The sequence below is a fragment of the Tiliqua scincoides genome, chromosome 2, assembly GCF_035046505.1.
Source record: "Tiliqua scincoides isolate rTilSci1 chromosome 2, rTilSci1.hap2, whole genome shotgun sequence".
In the NCBI taxonomy this organism is placed as follows: Eukaryota; Metazoa; Chordata; class Lepidosauria; order Squamata; family Scincidae; genus Tiliqua; species Tiliqua scincoides.
The window spans coordinates 272,015,473-272,033,789 of NC_089822.1; the positions used below are offsets into that span (position 1 = coordinate 272,015,473).

The 18,317-nt window shown below is 60.0% G+C and overlaps 2 protein-coding genes across 2 annotated transcripts in view; both read left to right on the top strand.

The window, feature by feature from the left end:
- Positions 1-8,382, top strand: part of SYNGAP1 (synaptic Ras GTPase activating protein 1) — a 38,519-nt gene extending 30,137 nt beyond the window's left edge. Inside the window, 5 exon segments of the mRNA XM_066613575.1 lie at positions 3,895-4,068; positions 4,362-4,573; positions 4,962-5,049; positions 6,155-6,240; positions 8,303-8,382. Of these exon segments, the coding sequence (XP_066469672.1) occupies positions 3,895-4,068; positions 4,362-4,573; positions 4,962-5,049; positions 6,155-6,169 (489 nt within the window). The 3' untranslated portion in view covers positions 6,170-6,240; positions 8,303-8,382.
- A 4,320-nt stretch (positions 8,383-12,702) lies between these two features.
- Positions 12,703-16,878, top strand: ZBTB9 (zinc finger and BTB domain containing 9). Its single transcript, XM_066615827.1, has one exon. The coding sequence runs from the start codon at positions 12,755-12,757 to the stop codon at positions 14,156-14,158; it is 1,404 nt and encodes a 467-aa protein (XP_066471924.1). The 5' UTR covers positions 12,703-12,754; the 3' UTR covers positions 14,159-16,878.
- The last annotated feature ends 1,439 nt before the right edge of the window (positions 16,879-18,317 follow it).

Sequence of the window (18,317 nt, forward strand, 5' to 3'; positions counted from 1 at the left end):
TGCCTCCTTCTTGCTCAGCCTCTGCAATCCCTCCCTCTCCCCCTCCCCCTCTGCAAACTTCCCTTTGCCTCCTCCCTGCTCAGCCTCTGCAATCCCTCCCTCTCCCCCTCCCCCTCTGCAAACTTCCCTTTGCCTCCTCCCTGCTCAGCCTCTGCAATCCCTCCCCCTCCCCCTCCCCCTCTGCAAACTTCCCTTTGCCTCCTCCCTGCTCAGCCTCTGCAATCCCTCCCCCTCCCCCTCCCCCTCTGCAAACTTCCCTTTGCCTCCTTCCTGCTCAGCCTCTGCAATCCCTCCCTCTCCCCCTCCCCCTCTGCAAACTTCCCTTTGCCTCCTTCCTGCTCAGCCTCTGCAATCCCTCCCTCTCCCCCTCCCCCTCTGCAAACTTCCCTTTGCCTCCTTCTTGCTCAGCCTCTGCAATCCCTCCCCCTCCCCCTCCCCCTCTGCAAACTTCCCTTTGCCTCCTCCCTGCTCAGCCTCTGCAATCCCTCCCCCTCCCCCTCCCCCTCTGCAAACTTCCCTTTGCCTCCTTCCTGCTCAGCCTCTGCAATCCCTCCCTCTCCCCCTCCCCCTCTGCAAACTTCCCTTTGCCTCCTCCCTGCTCAGCCTCTGCAATCCCTCCCCCTCCCCCTCCCCCTCTGCAAACTTCCCTTTGCCTCCTTCTTGCTCAGCCTCTGCAATCCCTCCCTCTCCCCCTCCCCCTCTGCAAACTTCCCTTTGCCTCCTTCTTGCTCAGCCTCTGCAACCTCTCCCTCCCCCTCCCCCTCTGCAAACTTCCCTTTGCCTCCTTCTTGCTCAGCCTCTGCAATCCCTCCCTCTCCCCCTCCCCCTCTGCAAACTTCCCTTTGCCTCCTCCCTGCTCAGCCTCTGCAATCCCTCCCTCTCCCCCTCCCCCTCTGCAAACTTCCCTTTGCCTCCTTCCTGCTCAGCCTCTGCAATCCCTCCCTCTCCCCCTCCCCCTCTGCAAACTTCCCTTTGCCTCCTTCTTGCTCAGCCTCTGCAATCCCTCCCCCTCCCCCTCCCCCTCTGCAAACTTCCCTTTGCCTCCTTCTTGCTCAGCCTCTGCAATCCCTCCCTCTCCCCCTCCCCCTCTGCAAACTTCCCTTTGCCTCCTCCCTGCTCAGCCTCTGCAATCCCTCCCCCTCCCCCTCCCCCTCTGCAAACTTCCCTTTGCCTCCTCCCTGCTCAGCCTCTGCAATCCCTCCCCCTCCCCCTCCCCCTCTGCAAACTTCCCTTTGCCTCCTTCCTGCTCAGCCTCTGCAATCCCTCCCTCTCCCCCTCCCCCTCTGCAAACTTCCCTTTGCCTCCTTCCTGCTCAGCCTCTGCAATCCCTCCCTCTCCCCCTCCCCCTCTGCAAACTTCCCTTTGCCTCCTCCCTGCTCAGCCTCTGCAATCCCTCCCCCTCCCCCTCCCCCTCTGCAAACTTCCCTTTGCCTCCTTCTTGCTCAGCCTCTGCAATCCCTCCCTCTCCCCCTCCCCCTCTGCAAACTTCCCTTTGCCTCCTTCTTGCTCAGCCTCTGCAACCTCTCCCTCCCCCTCCCCCTCTGCAAACTTCCCTTTGCCTCCTTCTTGCTCAGCCTCTGCAATCCCTCCCTCTCCCCCTCCCCCTCTGCAAACTTCCCTTTGCCTCCTTCTTGCTCAGCCTCTGCAACCCCTCCCCCTCCCCCTCTGCAAACTTCCCTTTGCCTCCTTCCTGCTCAGCCTCTGCAATCCCTCCCTCTCCCCCTCCCCCTCTGCAAACTTCCCTTTGCCTCCTTCCTGCTCAGCCTCTGCAATCCCTCCCCCTCCCAATCCCCCTCTGCAAACTTCCCTTTGCCTCCTTCTTGCTCAGCCTCTGCAATCCCTCCCTCTCCCCCTCCCCCTCTGCAAACTTCCCTTTGCCTCCTTCTTGCTCAGCCTCTGCAATCCCTCCCCCTCCCAATCCCCCTCTGCAAACTTCCCTTTGCCTCCTTCCTGCTCAGCCTCTGCAATCCCTCCCTCTCCCCCTCCCCCTCTGCAAACTTCCCTTTGCCTCCTTCTTGCTCAGCCTCTGCAATCCCTCCCCCTCCCAATCCCCCTCTGCAAACTTCCCTTTGCCTCCTTCTTGCTCAGCCTCTGCAATCCCTCCCTCTCCCCCTCCCCCTCTGCAAACTTCCCTTTGCCTCCTTCTTGCTCAGCCTCTGCAATCCCTCCCTCTCCCCCTCCCCCTCTGCAAACTTCCCTTTGCCTCCTTCCTTGCAATATTACAGCAAATTTATTCTGTGTTTGAATGTAATGTACATATTTTTTGTCAAGCACTACAGGATTTTATGGTGGCAAAGTCTGTGTCAGTGACCAATTGAACTGCCCTAAAATCAGTGCCAGTGCCAAACAAAGTAGGGAGGAAGGGTTCCTGGCTGGCATTCTCTAAAGAAGTAGGCACCTACCAAAACACAGACACAGGGGACACAGAAGGCAGCCAGCAAAGAACAAACAGGGCAGCCCAAGAAGGGAGGGGTTCTTAACTACAATTCCCAGAATGCCTTGCAGGTCTCTTGTTATCTGGTGTGCTCCCTGGGGCATTTGGTGGGCCGCTGTGAGATCCAGGAAGCTGGACTAGATGGGCCTCTGGCCTGACCCAGTGGGGCTGTTCTTATGTTCTTAACTACAATTCCCAGGAAGCCTTGCAGGTCTCTTGTTACCTGGTGTGCTCCCTGGGGCATTTGGTGGGCCGCTGTGAGATACAGGAAGCTGGACTAGATGGGCCTATGGCCTGATCCAGTGGGGCTGTTGTTATGTTCTTAAACTACAATTCCCAGGAAGCCTTGCAGGTCTCTTGTTATCTGGTGTGCTCCCTGGGGCATTTGGTGGGCCGCTGTGAGATACAGGAAGCTGGACTAGCTGGGCCTATGGCCTGATCCAGTGGGGCTGTTCTTATGTTCTTAACTACAATTCCCAGGAAGCCTTGCAGGTCTCTTGTTATCTGGTGTGCTCCCTGGGGCATTTGGTGGGCCACTGTGAGATACAGGAAGCTGGACTAGATGGGCCTGTGGCCTGATCCAGTGGGGCTGTTCTTATGTTCTTAACTACAATTCCCAGGAAGCCTTGCAGGTCTCTTGTTATCTGGTGTGCTCCCTGGGGCATTTGGTGGGCCACTGTGAGATACAGGAAGCTGGACTAGATGGGCCTATGGCCTGATCCAGTGGGGCTGTTGTTATGTTCTTAAACTACAATTCCCAGGAAGCCTTGCAGGTCTCTTGTTATCAGGTGTGCTCCCTGGGACATTTGGTGGGCCGCTGTGAGATACAGGAAGCTGGACTAGATGGGCCTATGGCCTGATCCAGTGGGGCTGTTCTTATGTTCTTAACTACAATTCCCAGGAAGCCTTGCAGGTCTCGTTATCTGGTGTGCTCCCTGGGGCATTTGGTGGGCCGCTGTGAGATCCAGGAAGCTGGACTAGATGGGCCTCTGGCCTGATCCAGTGGGGCTGTTTTTATGTTAGATGGCAGGAGAGAGACTGAGCAAACAGCTGACATCTGGTTCGAACACTCCCCTCCCCAGTGACTGTGTTCGCGGTGGGCTCCTGGTGCTACAGAGAGCGCCTTGGCCCAAATGAAACCCAGACTTCACCAGGGCTGAACCATGAGCCTGGTGCGGATGGAGATGGCTCCCAGGGCTGCTGAGGAGGGAGGGAGGCCGCTGAGCCATGACCCGCAGAGCTGGTGCCTAGTGGAGTCTGGGGGCCTGAGGAGGGCATGGGGCACATCTCCCCTCGAAGGTGGGCTTGTGTCAGAGCCCCCCCCCCACACACTCCACCTGTAGCTGTGCCCCGACCGCCCTTGCAGGGTCCTTGTGTTTGAGGATGAGAGGAGCGGTGAAGTGCTCTGAGGGTGGGGGGAAGGCCTTGCTCACGCCCCGTGTCTCCTTCTGCCCTGGCAGCCATCGCACACACCCTCGACGCTGAACCCGGTCATGCCAGCCTCGGAGCGGACAGTGGCCTGGGTCTCCAACATGCCCCACCTCTCTGCCGACATCGAGAGCTCCCACATCGAGCGGGAGGAATACAAGCTGAAGGAGTACTCCAAGTCCATGGATGAGAGCCGGCTGGACCGGGTAAGGGGCTCTCCCAGTAAACTCTGTCCTGTTCAGAGCCATCCACTTGTGGGCCAGCTGCTTCTGTGGGAAAGGGAGGGGGGCTGATCAGCCACGGGAGTGAGGTGGGGAGGGCGCTGCTACCAGCCACCCCAGGATGGGGGGGCATTTCATGTTTTAGGCTGTAATTCTTAGGACAGGAAGGTGGGTTAGTGTCTGCCTGTGGCCCACACGCCGCCGCTCTCTTTTCTTGGGGGTGGGGGGCAGGCAGCCCCCTTCTGTGGCTTAGCGATGTGACAGGTGTCGCCACGCAGGTGAAGGAGTACGAGGAGGAGATCCACTCGCTGAAGGAGCGTTTGCACATGTCCAACCGGAAGCTGGAGGAGTACGAGCGGCGCCTGCTGACGCAAGAGGAGCAGACGGGCAAGATCCTGCAGCAGTACCAGCAGCGGCTGGAGCAGAGCGAGAAGCGCCTCCGGCAGCAGCAGGTGGAGAAGGACTCCCAGATCAAGAGCATCATTGGCAGGTGAGCTGCAGGTCGGAGCAAGGTGGGAGGGGAGTTGCAAAGGAGGTTGGGGAGCAGAACCCCTCCCCCTCTGCATTCCTGGCTAGAGCAGAGCAAGTGGAACCTTCTGGCGGGGCTTACCTGCTCCATCTGTGCCCCGGTGGCGGGAGGGCCGTGAGGAGGGAATGGGCTTGGGAGCCAGGAGGGAGAAGAGATGCCTGGGCACTGAGGAGCCACCAGTGTGGGGGGGCTTCTCACTGGCGGGGCCGCGGGGGCAGGAGGCGCAGGCTCCTCTGTGGCCCCGCCCTTGGGAGCCCCCCCTCCCGCAGCTGCTGGCGGCCCCGGCTCCCGCCGCCTGCCTGCTGGGTGGGGGGGCCCGGATTGACTCCAGTGAAGCCTGTCCCTGCAGGTTGATGCTGGTGGAGGAGGAGCTGCGCAGGGATCACTCGGCCGCCCTCGACGCCTCCGAGCCGCGGAAACGACTGCTCGACGCTCAGGTGGAAATTACAATGTCATTGTTCTATTCCATGTCTTCATGGCCATCCCACCCACCCCGTCTGCGTCCGTCGCACCTGCCTGGCCGTGTGTCCATCCGTCTGCCCGCCCGCCTCTGCATGTGCCTGCGTGTGCTTCTGCATGTCCTCGTGTGGGGGCCGGGCCAGGCCCAGGGATGCCCCTCAAAGCAGGACCAGCCGCTGCTGCCCAAGAGCCCCCCCCCCCCCGTGATGGTGAGCTGGCAGGCCTGGTACTCCTCCTGCCCGCCAGCCACCTTCAGAAGGCTGCAAAGAGGAGTCCAACAGGCAGTGGTGGCAGAGAGCTGGGGCCTGAGGTGCTGGGGGACTGAAGCTGCCACCACCAGCAAGGCCGAGGCAGAAGGGTTTGGGGCAAATGTGAGGGTCGTGCTGCCTCCCTGGACAAGAGCCTGGAAGGTCCTCTCAGTGGTAGCAAAAGGGAGGGAGGGAGGAAACCTGGCCGGGGGGGAGGGGGAGGGGAGCAGCACTCTGGTCCCAGTGAGATGCAGATGACTCCCTTGGCGGAAATGCTCCCTCAGAGGAATTCTGGCAGAGTCCAGATCGTTGAACTAAACCTCCAGTCCAGAGCCTGCAGATCTCAAGTGCAGCCCGTCCAGTGGTCCCAGAGCGGAACCAGGGAGCCCCGACCTGTCCAGCCGCCCACCTGTGCTGCAGAGCAGTGTGTTGCAGGGCCCGGGCCCAGAGCCAGCCCTCCCCTCGCAAGAAAACCCTTCCTAGTCAGGACAACCGCAGTTGCCTGGCTCACGGTTTGCCCAGACTGCGCTGGGTTAGTCTGGGAGGCCTTGCGAACCAGCCCCCGGGGGGGGGGCAGACCTTCCCAGGTACCTGGTAGCCGATACCAAGCAGACCTTCCAGCCAGCTGTCTTCCCAGTCCAGAGATCTTCCCTCCCCACAGCACAGAGTGGCTGGGGTCTTGGAGCACCTGGAGAATGGCCCAGCCTCTCATGCCTCCATGGTGGCCACGGTGGGGGAGAGGGCAAAGCCGCCCCCCTCCCTCGGAGGCCAGCCTGCCTGCACCCCCACCCCTGCCTGGGCCTTGACCTGCTCTGTTTTCTCCGTTTCATCCTAGCTGATCATCAGGTAACTGTGTCTGACTCTGCTTTTGTCACATGGCGGGAGACCTGGGGGGACCCTCACCATTCGGTGGCAGACCAGGTGGGTCCTGCACACGCCCCTCCTCCCCCTCCCTACCAGAAGTGACTCTGCAGCCCTTCTCCCTTCCTCTGCCCCCTCCTTCTGTGCAGCCTTGTGGGGGGGCTGGCTACCCCATGCAGGGTGGCTTATCTCACACTCCGCTGTATGTGTGTGTGTATGGTGGGCGGAGGGGTTCTGTGTGGCCCACCCCTCTAACAGGCTTGGCTCTAGCAGGCACCTGCAGGTAGGAGGAACAGTGCAGACCCACCTCCCCCCACCCAGAGGGTGCCAACCCCTCCTCCTGCTGCGCCTCTCAGGTTTGAGTCTGTCCAGCCTGCAGAGACAGCTGTTTCCTTCCATGTGGAAGGGGGCTGTGGCACAGCCAGCCTCTCCCCTCAGGACCCAAGGGTGGGGAGCAGCAGAGACAATGGGCAGAGCAGAGGGGGGACTTGGCTTGCAAGAGAAGGGTGCTCACAGACCCCCCCATGGCCTGTCTCCCTAGCGTGGGCCCTGCCTCCCGCCTTCCACCCTTGTCTTGTGTCTGTCCGCACCACATTCCACTCAGGCACCAGCACCGCATTGCCCTTGAGAGGGTGCCCTGCCTGCAGCTGTGTGTGTGTGAGAGAGAGAGACCACGCACATGTGTGTGTGCTTGTTGGGGGGGTTGTGCATGTCAGTGTGTTTGTCATGGGCTGAAGAACAGCATATCCCTGTCTTAAAAGGAGCGTTTCCACGTGTTATGTGGGGGGAGGGGTCTAAGCCGTGTAAGGGATGGCTGGTTAGTGCCAGCAGGTAGCTTGGTGAAGCCGGGACTTTGGGAGCTCTGCGGAGCCCCAGAACATTCATGGTCCACCTGTGCTAGACCCTTTTGTGAGGGTCTCTGGTGTCTTGGGCTGTAGCTTCTGCAAGCACCAGGCTACTGGGGGGGGCAGTTCTCCATGGCAAGCATTCTCTGCGTGGTGATAAGGAAGTCCTTGCCAGAGCACCTCCTCTCAGCGACACCCCCTCCCTGCATTTACTTGGCAAGCCCAGGAAGGAAACTGTGACCCCCCCCCCCAGCTACACCCAGCTTTGAGTATCCAGCACAAGCCAGCAGAGGGGGCTGCAGCAGGCCATCGTTTCCTGGCCCTGAACCGCTTTCTGGTGCCTGGCATTGAGAGGGCTGCCTCCATAGCCTTGCCTGCGCTGACTGGCAGTGAGGCGCCAGCCACAGAAGGGCCTCTCGCTCCCCCAGACTTGAACATGGGCCCTTCTGCCTGCAAGAGGAACTGTAGCCTTGGTCATACGTCCAGGAGGCCGGACGCCAGCTCCTTCCAAAAACAGCTCCGTCTGGGAAGGGACTCTTGGCAGCTTATCTCAGGTGCAAAGCCTGGCTCCTCTTTCCAGAGTGCAGGGAGGCCCAGCCGCACTGTGAAGAACAGCCCTTGCCAGGTCCTGGAAACAGGCCTGGCCCTCGCCTCAGCTGGAGCAGAGGGTGGCCTGGCCGGGCTATTGCTCCTCCAGTATCTCTTCCTTGGTTGGGGGGATGTGTGAGAGTCACGCCCCCTCGTAGGTCCTGCCCCAGCTTTGGAAAGCAGCCTGTGCCTCCGGCAAGGAGGTACCCAGTGGCCGCACCTGGAGTGGCCTGTGCCAGTCTCGTTTCCCACCTCGTGGCACACCGTGGAGGGCAAGAGGGCCACTGGGCATATTCTCGCTTGCAGAAAAGGCAGCAAAGGAGAAGGCCTGACGCAGCAGGGTCTGGGGGGGGGGAGGAGGGCTGAACCCAGTGGTTGGGCGGAGAGTGGAAATGCCAAGGAAGCCAAGTGGGGCACGTGCTGTGATGGCTGGGGGAGGGGCGGCCCAGGCAGAGGGCGCGTGTCTCCCTCCGCCCCGGCAGGCGGCGCGGGACTGGTTTGGAGCATCGCGCGCCTGAGACGTGCCCGCGAAGCGTGCGTGTTGCTCCTTTGCGGGGGGGAGGCCACAACCTGCGCGGCGGCCGGGCCTGGGCTCCCCGCGCAGACGGGCCAGCTGCCCGCGGGGCTCGCGCGAGGTGGCGCCCCCCTCCCCATTAATAAATAAGCGCCGCTCTCCGGCTCTGTTGCAGGAGAGGCAGCTTTCCGCCGTGGGTGCAGCAAACCCGCGTCTGAGCGTCGCTATGGGCCAGCCCTGGAACGGGATGCTCCCCGCGCAACCGCCTCCGCCCCCGCGACTCCAGATCACGGAAAATGGAGAGTTTCGCAACACCGCGTCTGAGCACTAGCGGCCGCCCCCGCCCCGCCTCGCCCGCCTCGCCGCAGCCCGCGGGGCGCGGCGCGGCGGGGCGGGGGCCGTCCGGATCCACGCGCAGGGGCCGGGGGGCCGGCTGCGCTTTCAGGGTGTTTTCTAGCAGGGCACAGACGACAATCTCACCCTTCCCCTCCCCTCCCCCGCCAGGTATTTCTCAGGAGTGGCACCCCTCCCCCTGCCCGCCCCGGCAGCAGCGAGGCCCGCTGCCCCCTCCGCCCCCAGCTCTGGCTGCTGCTGCTTTTGCCTCCAGGGCGGCAGGCGGGTCCCGGTTCCCTGGTGATGCGCTCGCCTCAGTGGCCACCTGAAGGGCTGGGGGGCCTCTGAGCTTCCCCCCTCCTCTGCCTTGGGACTGCCCCGCCTGGCCAGCGTGGGGCGGGTCCGCTGGAGAGGGGGGGGGCTACGCGTGACCGCCCCGCCAGTGCCCTGCTTGGTAAGGCTGTGCCCCCGTGTTTCCCTTCCTAGAGGGGGCAGGTCCACCCCGTTCCGCACCCCCTCCTCCGACAAAGGGCTTTGCCTGGTCTGTACAGTGCTCCCGCCCACCCCGTCGCTTTCTCGACCCTGAACCCTCTCGAGACTAGTTCTGTTTTCCTCCCTGAGGGGGCGCTCTTTCGTCTCCTTCCCCCCCAAGCTGCCCCAGCCTCAGCCCCACTTTTGGGGCACAACGACGGGGAGGGCTTGCAACCTCTCCCCAAAGAAGCCATTTGGGAACTGCCCAGCTGCAGGGCGCTCAGGGCAGGGGGGCTTCACCCCGCACGCCTGCCAGAGAGAAGCGAAGGGAAGGGGGACTGACTCCCCCACTCGTGTGGTGCTCGCTGACTCGCTCGCCGTCCGTCCGTCCGTCCGTCGTGCTTTGGTTCCTGAGCTGCTGCTGCTGCTGCTGCTGCTGGGTGACGTGGTCGGCACCGTCGTGGTGGTTGTTGTGGGTGGTGGTCGTTCTTTCTTGCTATTCTGGTGCATCCTCCCCCCCTTTTTCTGCTCCCACTGGCCATTCTGCCCCCTCCGACTGATCCATCTGCCTTTTGTAAGGACTCTCCCACGCCCATCCACCCACCGCCCCCTCTTTCTGTCTTTTTCTCCCCCCCCCCCGGACAACGATGGTGGCTCAGGCGGGCACCGTAGATATTTATACGTATTATGATCAAGAATTATTATATTAATATAAAAGTTTGTACATATGTGAGATCCCCTCAACCCCCCTGCTCCCCCCACCCTCACCCCAGCTGCCTGCTCCCCATGGACTGCCCCAGGTGTAATTACTGCGGGATTTGTACTGTACATAAGAAGAGCTCTCTAGACCTCAAGCCCCTGTACATATTTCCTACCTTCTACTGAAGGGAGTTCAGGTCATGGGGAAGTTGGGCCCCGATATCACAATGGGCTCCCCAGGCAACTCTCTCTCTCTTTCTCTCTCTCTCTCTCTGGGTTTATTTTATGTCAAATTTATTATTTTTTTCTCATTTTTTTTCTGGAGTGTGTGGTGAAAAACAAGAAAATGTTTAATAAAAAGCAATTGGTCTTTTATGCCATGTCAACTGCCTAGGACCTGGGGAAGTGGGAGCAAGTCCTCTAGGGTGGGACACTGACCTAGACTGCAGGCTCTGAGCTGTGAGGTCTATGAAGCAGGCCTTGGGGGTCACCTCAGCATCGAAATGGCATCAGCAGCTGTTGATCGAGTCAGCCATCACAGCATCACCACCGCAGGGAATAATGACTACAGGATGGGACCTGCAAGCAGCCAATGGGGGTGCCCACATATGGAGGTCACTGTCATGTGCACAAATACATAATAATGATAATAACAATAATAATAACAACAGGTATTTATATACCACCTTTCTTTATTCAAGACTTTATTCAAGGCAGTTTACATAGGCAAGCTTATTTTAAATCCCTTATTAAATAGGGATTTTTACAATTGAAAGAAGGTTCTTTCTTTCAATAACCACTACATTCAGGTGTTTCATTCCGATCTGGCTTCACATTCTGGCCTCCATCCTCCCACGCTCAGAGCAGATGGAATAGCTCGGCTTCAGCTTGTCAGCTGCTTCAAGGTTGCACAGTGCCGGTGGCCTCGAACTGGCGACCTTGTGGATGTTATCTTCAGGCAGACAGAGGCTCTACCCTCTAGGCCAGACCTCCTGCCCAGAAGTTGTCATGTGAGCAGTTCTCTCTTGCCAGGAGCACTTCATAAGGCTGCCTGACCACACTGCGTGCACACCCCTCCCACAGTAGCCATGTCTCAGTAGGATCAAAAACTCCGCTTTGAAATGCATTCCTTGGTACAAGACTAGGGTGTTCCAGATGGGGCCCCAGCTGAGTGCCAATCGCTCTTGAGGTTTTGCCATAATTCCAGCAGAGCCTCCCCACCCCCCTGTGCACACTCAAGTGGCCACGCTCCCAGGGCTGCCCTCTGAATTGCTGCTGCAAAGGGTGGAGCGGGTAGCCCTGGGTTGGTCTTTCTCCACCACCACCCCTGGCACTGCCTGCAGAAACCACTGCCTATTAACACCTGCAGTGACTCCCAATTATTTAATCTTTCAAATTATCATTAACAGTCCCATATGATCATATTTTCAACAAAAACGTTTTCAGAGCAGTTCAAGTAGCACAAGAAATGAGGCGTTCCTGTCCCCGAAGCACTCAGCCTTAAAACACACACTGAAACCCTCACTGCTGCAGCGTCGCCCCTGCTGAGCTCTGGAGCCTGCTTCCAGCGGAAACGGCCCGCCGCTGTTCTGCCCCACTCCACGCAAGGCTCCCCTTCCGGACAACTGACGGACAGACAAGCCTGCTTGATCTCACCAGCCAGTAGATCGTGCAGTGGGAGGCTGCAGTATGGGGCACTTCCTAGCGGGGGGGGGGGGAGAGCAGGGATCTGTAGGAAGAGGGGAAAAGCTGGAGGGGGGACTAGTCCAGCTCCCTGCTTCCCAGAGCGCCTGTGGGGGAAGCAGAACAAAGGCCCAGCAGGGGTCAGAAGCCGGCTGCGCATTTGGACAGTTTCCTGCCAGCGAGGGAAGGCTGAGCCCCGTCGCGAGCCCCTCAGAAGAGCCCGCGGGGCAGGCCGGGCATCTAGCGCAGCCTCCCGCCTCTCGCAGCGCCCAAGGCCCCAGGAGCGCTTCCCTCCAGAAGCCTGCCCAGCCCCCCCCGCAGGCATCCAGGAAGGCCGGCACCACTTCCAGTGGCAGGGAGTCCCGCAGACCAGCCGCACGCCGGGTGAAGACTTTCCGCCCCCACTCGGCCTTGGCCGTCCCGGTCCTGCTGTGGAGCGGGAGGGCGCCTCCGCAAGGCCCTGCTGGGCTCCGACGGCGGGGCCGCCGTGCCTGAGCGGCGGGCGCAAGACGCAGAAGGACGTCCTCGTTCCACGCGAGCAGGAACACGGACGCGCCTCGGCTCCTCTGCGGAACACGCGGCCCTGCGCAGGTGGGAGGGGAGGGGAGCGGCTGTCCGGCCACTCCCAGCCTCCGGGAAGGCCGCCCTGGAGGTGTCCGGGCGCGGCGGCCAACTGCTCGCCCAACGGGCGCCCAGGAGACGCGGCGCTCCCAACACCGGACTGGCTGAGGCGGCTCCGGGGAAGGGCGTGGCCAGGACGGGGCGGGTCCGTACGGCGAACCCCGCCCACAGGCGCCGGCCGCACAGAGGGGGCGGGGCTTCCTCAGGGCCTCTCAGCGGGGAGCGCTCTGCGCAGGCGCGCGCTGGGGCCCTGCCCCGCCCCTGCCGAAGTACCGCCCCTCGGCTCCCCAGCACGGAGGCGGTACGAGGCGGAGGGCGGGCCGGACGGAGTCGGAGCGCTGCGAGGAGCCATTCGCCTGCGCTGCCCCGCCCCGCCCCCGGCTCCTCCCCCGCGCCTGTAGGACGCAGCCAACGAGAGGCCAGCGCCGCATCCGGGCTCTGCGTCCGAGACGCGGGGCGGGGCCAGGCCCGGCCCGCCGGAAGCGCTCCCCATTGGGCGGCGGCGCGGCCCGCGCTGTGACTGGGCGAGGCGCCCGAGGGGCGGGAGTCCCGTCGCCCGCAGGGCTCGCTGGCCGGACGGGGCGCCGGGCTCGGGAGGCGAGGAAGGCGCAGCCCCAGGTGAGCCCCGCCCCCAGAGCGGCGTCCCGGGCGCTGCCGGCGCGGCGAGAGTGTCCCTGCGCGCGCGCAGAGTGCGGGGGAGAGGCCCGGGGAGCGGCGGAGCCCCCGGCCCGGCCGAGGCCCCGCGGCTGCTTCCAGGGCGCGCCGAGCCCCGCACAGCCGCCGCGGCCTGGCCCTGCCCTCGCCCGCAGGCCGGCGCGCCATGGAGCCCGACCCGCGCAGCGTGCAGATCCAGTTCCCGCACTACGCGGCGGTGCTGCTGGAGTCGCTGAACAAGCACCGGCTGGAGGGCAAGTTCTGCGACATCTCCATCCACGTGCAGGGCCGCGTCTTCCAGGCCCACAAGAGCGTGCTGGCCGCCTCCTCGCCCTACTTCCACGACAAGCTGCTGCTCAACGACACCAGCTGCCTGGTGCTGCCCAGCGTCATCGAGCCGGGCGCCTTCGAGAACCTGCTGCAGCTCATCTACTCGGGCCGCCTGCGGCTGCTGCTGGAGGCCCTGCCCAGCCACCTGCTGGTGGCCAGCGGCCTGCAGATGTGGCAGGTGGTGGACCAGTGCTCGGGGATCCTCAAGGAGCTGGAGGGCGGCCCCTGCCGGCCCTGGTCCAGCCGGGCCAGCGACAGCCAGTCGCCCAGCAGCAGCAACTACTGCGGCCTGCGGGACGAGGGGGAGGCCACCGCGCGGCCCGACCGCCGCCTGCAGCACGGCTGCCCCGACGGGGAGGTGCTGAAGATCCGCGTTCCCCACGACGACGAGGACGACGAGGAGGATGAGGAGGAGGAGGAGCGGCAGGCCCAGGTCTGCAGCGGCTCCACTGACGGGCCCGTGAAGGTCATTCTGGATGAGGCGGAGGAGGAGGAGGGCCGCAGGGGCTGCCCTAAGGGCGCCGGAGAGCAGAACTCCGGCTTTGCCTCCCCTCACGAGGCCCCCAAAATCTTCTACATCAAGCAGGAGCGCTTGGACTCCGAGGAGGCGGCCACCTCGGCGCTGGGCGGCGGCTCGGGGTCGTCTTCGTCCTTGTCCGAGTCCGGCTTTCTCAAGTCCTTGGGGAGGCCGCTCGGCGTGGCCGAGGTGCCGGGCCTGTGTCAGGCTGAGATCCAGGAGACTGGTGAGGTCAGTTACATCCTTCCTAGCGGGGCCTCCTCGTCCACAGGGCCGCCCAATGGCGGCTTCACGGTCAAGGCTCAGCCGCTCTCCGCAGACTCGGTCGCCTTCCCTGAAAGCTCCTGGAAGCCTGTGGATCTGCACGGCAACGAGATAATTGCCCATGCCGTCCACGGGCAAGTGGTGCATGCGCCCGTCAAGCTGATGTCGGCACCTGATGGTAAGAAGTTTGGCTGCCTGTGTGGCAAGCGCTTTGCGGTGAAGCCGAAGCGGGACCGGCACATCATGCTGACGTTCAGCTTGCGCCCTTTTGGCTGCTCCATCTGCAACAAGAAGTTCAAGCTGAAGCATCACCTCACAGAGCACATGAAGACCCATGACGGCAACCTGTATGCCTGCGAGGACTGTGGCCGCAAGTTCCGTGTACAGAGCTGTTTCCTGAAGCACAAGGAACTGTGCAAGGGGCAGGGCTGGGCCACTGCTTGCTGGACCTATAAGTAGAGCAGGGCTGGGGGGCCAGGCTCTTTACTCGCCTGGGCCAGAACCGCAGTGAAGCCTGGGATAGAGAAGAGACTGGGCAGGAGAGCACAGCCCTCCTGTCTTGGCATTCTCCCATCTCCTCCCCACTCCCAGCTTTACGTGAAGAGGAGGTGGAGGAGGAGGAAGTGGCGGGTGCGTAGATGTGGCTGCCTCAGACCACAGGGAGAGATTGTTGGGAGGGGAGTGCTTAATCAGTCAACTGTAGGTTGAGCCATGCAAGGCAGCTGGTTGTGTAGCTATGGGAGAGCCAGTCCACAGTAGCCAGTCTGGGTGCAGTTAGACCAAAGAAGGCAGTGGTCGTGGCGCTGGCACCTGTTGGCCAGGAGCTCGGGGTGTGGCAGACCCTGTTCTCTTCTTTTGATCAACCAAGTGACTGCTGAATGCAGAGGGATGAGGAAGCCCTGCTGCATCTGACCAGGTCCTCCAGCTTCTGCAGTAGCTGCCAGCCAGACGCTCTGAAGGGAAACCTACAAGGGGTTTTTTAAAGAAATCTAAACTAGTGGTTGCTCCCTTGTCTTGTGGTAGTGGAAGCCATGCGTGAATTCTGTGCTCTGTGAAGGAGGACAGGAGGGTGCGCAGGGAAGATGGCAGCAGGGCCTCTACTCCCCCACAGCCACCCCTCAGACGCCAATGTGCCCAGCAGCTCCCAGATGGGACTTTGGCATGGTGGGAGCTCCTGGCAGCCTCTGGGGGCTGCTGTTGCCCAAGTGGACTCCTGGCCTGCTTCATGTTGGGTGCCCTGAGAGTGGAGGCCCGGCGTGCTTGTTCTGTGGATGTGGACAGCCAGAGCACCAATTCTGACCAGCTTTCCAGACAGCTGTTCGGTTGCAGTCCTGTGGCTGGCTTCTCTGCACGTCACGAGCTGTGAAGCAGCAGCATCTTTATGCTGCATAAAGCTGCTTCAGTGAGCAAGTGAGAAAGAGAGAGCCTGGTTGTGTGTGGTCACTGTCAAAACCTCACCATTGTTTGTATAGCACCACCTTTGCAGCCGACGAGTGGGCAGATCCCAGTCCCCAGGGGCTCCTGGACTAAAAACAGACACACAAGAACCAACAGAGGACGGGGGGCGTAGGCAGGGCAAGAACACACCCATAAAACCCGAGAAGGTTGCTACAGTTAAGGAACCATGGGTAAAAAGTATGTGTGTACCAGAGGAGCCCGCTGTCATTCCCCCCCCCCCATTTGCCTCTCCCACTGAGCAGGCCTACCCGTCTCCTTTGAAATGGTGGTTACAGTTGGGCTGGAAAGGCTTTGGGGAAATGCTGAGTGGGACTGCGGCAGGGAGGAAGGCAAGGGCCAGGCTTCCACCAGTAGCTCCTGCATCCTGCTGACCTACACCCTTTTCTGCTTCAGCTCCCTGGGGCATCTGGTGGGCCAGTGTGAGATGGCAGAAGCTGGACTAGGTCCTGGAAGCCCTTGGCCTGATCCAGTGGGGCTCTTTTGCTGTTCTTATGTTTTTAGCTGCACAGGTGGTCCTGCTTTCTCAGTGGCGGCCTCAGTAGATGTGTCCTGCAGTTACAATAAAACTGGCAACTGAGTGATAAGCTACCAAGATAGCAGTTGAGAAACCATCTCTTGGTCCTGCCATTGTCCAAGGTGAACAAGCAGCGTTATGCTGGGGGCCATCCTAAGCAGGAAGGAGCTCGGTAGGAGTGTGGGGCTGTGAGGCTCTGCTCCGGCCCTTTGGGGACATAGGGTGGGTATGCTGAAAGAAAAGGGTTCATCACATCCCTGTGGTTTTCCTCTGCTCTTGAGTGCAGGAGAGGCAATGGCAGCAGCAGCCTGCAGCAAGTCCACTGATACACCCAGAGCTGCCACCAGATGTGTTACTGCTGTTGTCTCCAGTGAGGCCAGCCAGGGACAGCCAGTGGGGAGGGGACACATTTCTGGATACGATGCAGTGATGGACACCTCTCTTGCTACCAGTTTTTGCAGGTTTGAGGGGAAGGCCAGGGATTCATCCAGATGTGTCCCGCAGTGCCAGCTCCTCCTCAGGTAAAAGAGTGATACTGGGTGCAAAGATTAGCCGTTATTTGAGCTCTCTATTTTTTTTAAAACAAATAGATGCTGTGCTTTCTTTCCCCATTGTTGGAAGGCAAACAACAGCACAAAGTCTTAACATCACCGCAAATTCAGCCGGAAAAGAGTGATGACCAGAGAGAGAGAGGCCAGACACTTGCCACATCAATGGGGCAGGTCATTCTGCAATAAAAATCCACACTTTGAGCTGGGAGGAGGTTGGCTGTCCTGTGCTCTGGCCCCAGGCCTTTGAGGGCTTTCAAGGTTCAAACAGGCAGCTTGAACTGAAAAAGCTCCCCTACCCCCACTCCGCACTCCAGGTTTTGGGCCAGCTAGGCTGCAGCATGTGAAGGAAACACCTGACAAAAAGAGGACAGGCTGCCCCCTCAGAGGTGGGAGGGGGCCTCCATATCCTGCAGTTCCTTGCCCCCCATGCCCTGAAAAGCAGAACTCATGAAGTCTGATTGCTCAGCATGAATAAAAAGGTGGAGTTGCAGGGTGTGTGTGTGTGAGAGAGAGAGTTTGCGCACAGATCTGCAGTGCTGCTTGTGAGTCTCGCCTGTGTAGCAGATCTGCTCTGATGCAAAGTTTGGAATTTGTGCCTCAAATGTACACATATTGCCAAAAGTCATTGACCAGAACAATACTGCAAATACAGTAACATCAGCAAATGAAACTGACACAGTGGTACGTATGATCATTTGTGAGTGGGGAGGCAGCACAGGGCCCTGCGTAGTGGTGTTGTGGTTTCAGCTTCTGCCCCCTTTGGGAGTAACCACTGGAGGCCTTCCTGATAGTTCACTGACTGACATACTCAGATTCTGCATCTCCACAGTAGCAAGGAGGCTTTCCTGCAAGTCAAAATTTCCTCAGTTTCATTCTTGCCTCTGCAATGAATCCTCAGAAGGTGGAGATAGACAAGCTGCTCATCTCAGTCTTCTCCAGCTGCAGTACGGTGCTAATACTTGCTTTACAATGTTGTTGCAAGGCCGCCATCAAAATAATTAAGAGCCAAGAGGTGCAGTGGTTCCGGAGTTGGAAGCGCCAGGTTCAAATTCCCACTCAGCCATGAAGCTTCCTGGGTGACCTTGGGCCAGTCACTATCAGCCTCAAGTACCTCACAGGGTTTTTATGAGGAGGGGCTGGGCCCTGTCCACCACCCTGAGCTTGGAACATGTGAATGAACAATACATGTGAAGTGATTTGCTTGCTGAAAGGGACTATGCAGATGTAAAAACCTTAAGGCCAGTCACTTTTACAATACTTTCCTTCAAGCTCCAAAGAGCATGCAAAATTGGCATTTAAAACATAAGGGAAATTTGAATGTAAGGTGGGTTATCTTAAGTTCTGTTCCATAAAAGCAGTAAATGCTCTGGTCAGGCTTGCCTGTTACGTTGCCCTTACAAATGTGGGTGCTGCACCCATACTTTGCCTTGTCCTTCAGTTCAGGCTAGGAGGGGATGCATGAGGTCTGAAATTCAACAAATCAAGCTTCCCCAACTACTTACAAAAGCTGCACCTGGTGGTGTCTGCCTGATGCCTCTGCTTTCCCCACATGCTTCCCACTACCATAGTAAATGGCTAGTCAGAAATTCTCCAGGAGCAGCAGCTTCCGCACCAATCATGCCTTTGGCAAGCCTTTCCTTCTGACGTGAGGGAGAATTGGCCATTGGTGGAAGGAAAGAGGCAGTGGCTGGTTGAGTGCTTCCTCCTTCCCCTGCTCCCATGGCCAACAGGGCTTGCTGCCATGGTCTCCTGTGTTATCGAAGAGTTCCAGGGAGCAAAACTGAGAAGAGCTGGGGGTCAGGAGGGAGAAGGGGCAGGGCCATGGGATGAATGCCCAACACATGCAGACTTTTTTGTCTTAGGAGCCCAGCACAGCCTTGCAACAGGCCAGTCTGACATAGTTTTCTGAAAAATGTGCAGTTTGTATCACTGGATTGGCAGAGAGCTGTGAAAGGTCTGACAGCCATACCTTGGCCAGAGCTTGACCTGCCTAACATACAGAGAGGTCATCAGGCATGTAGATGTGGGCAAATCCATTGGTATTTTACAACTGGACTTTCAGAAGCAGGCCCAAACCCAAACTGCCTGTCAATTA

Coding starts and splice junctions, on each gene's coding strand:
- ZBTB9 (XM_066615827.1), top strand. CDS start 12,755: ATGGAGCCCGACCCGCGCAGCGTGCAGATCCAGTTCCCGCACTACGCG.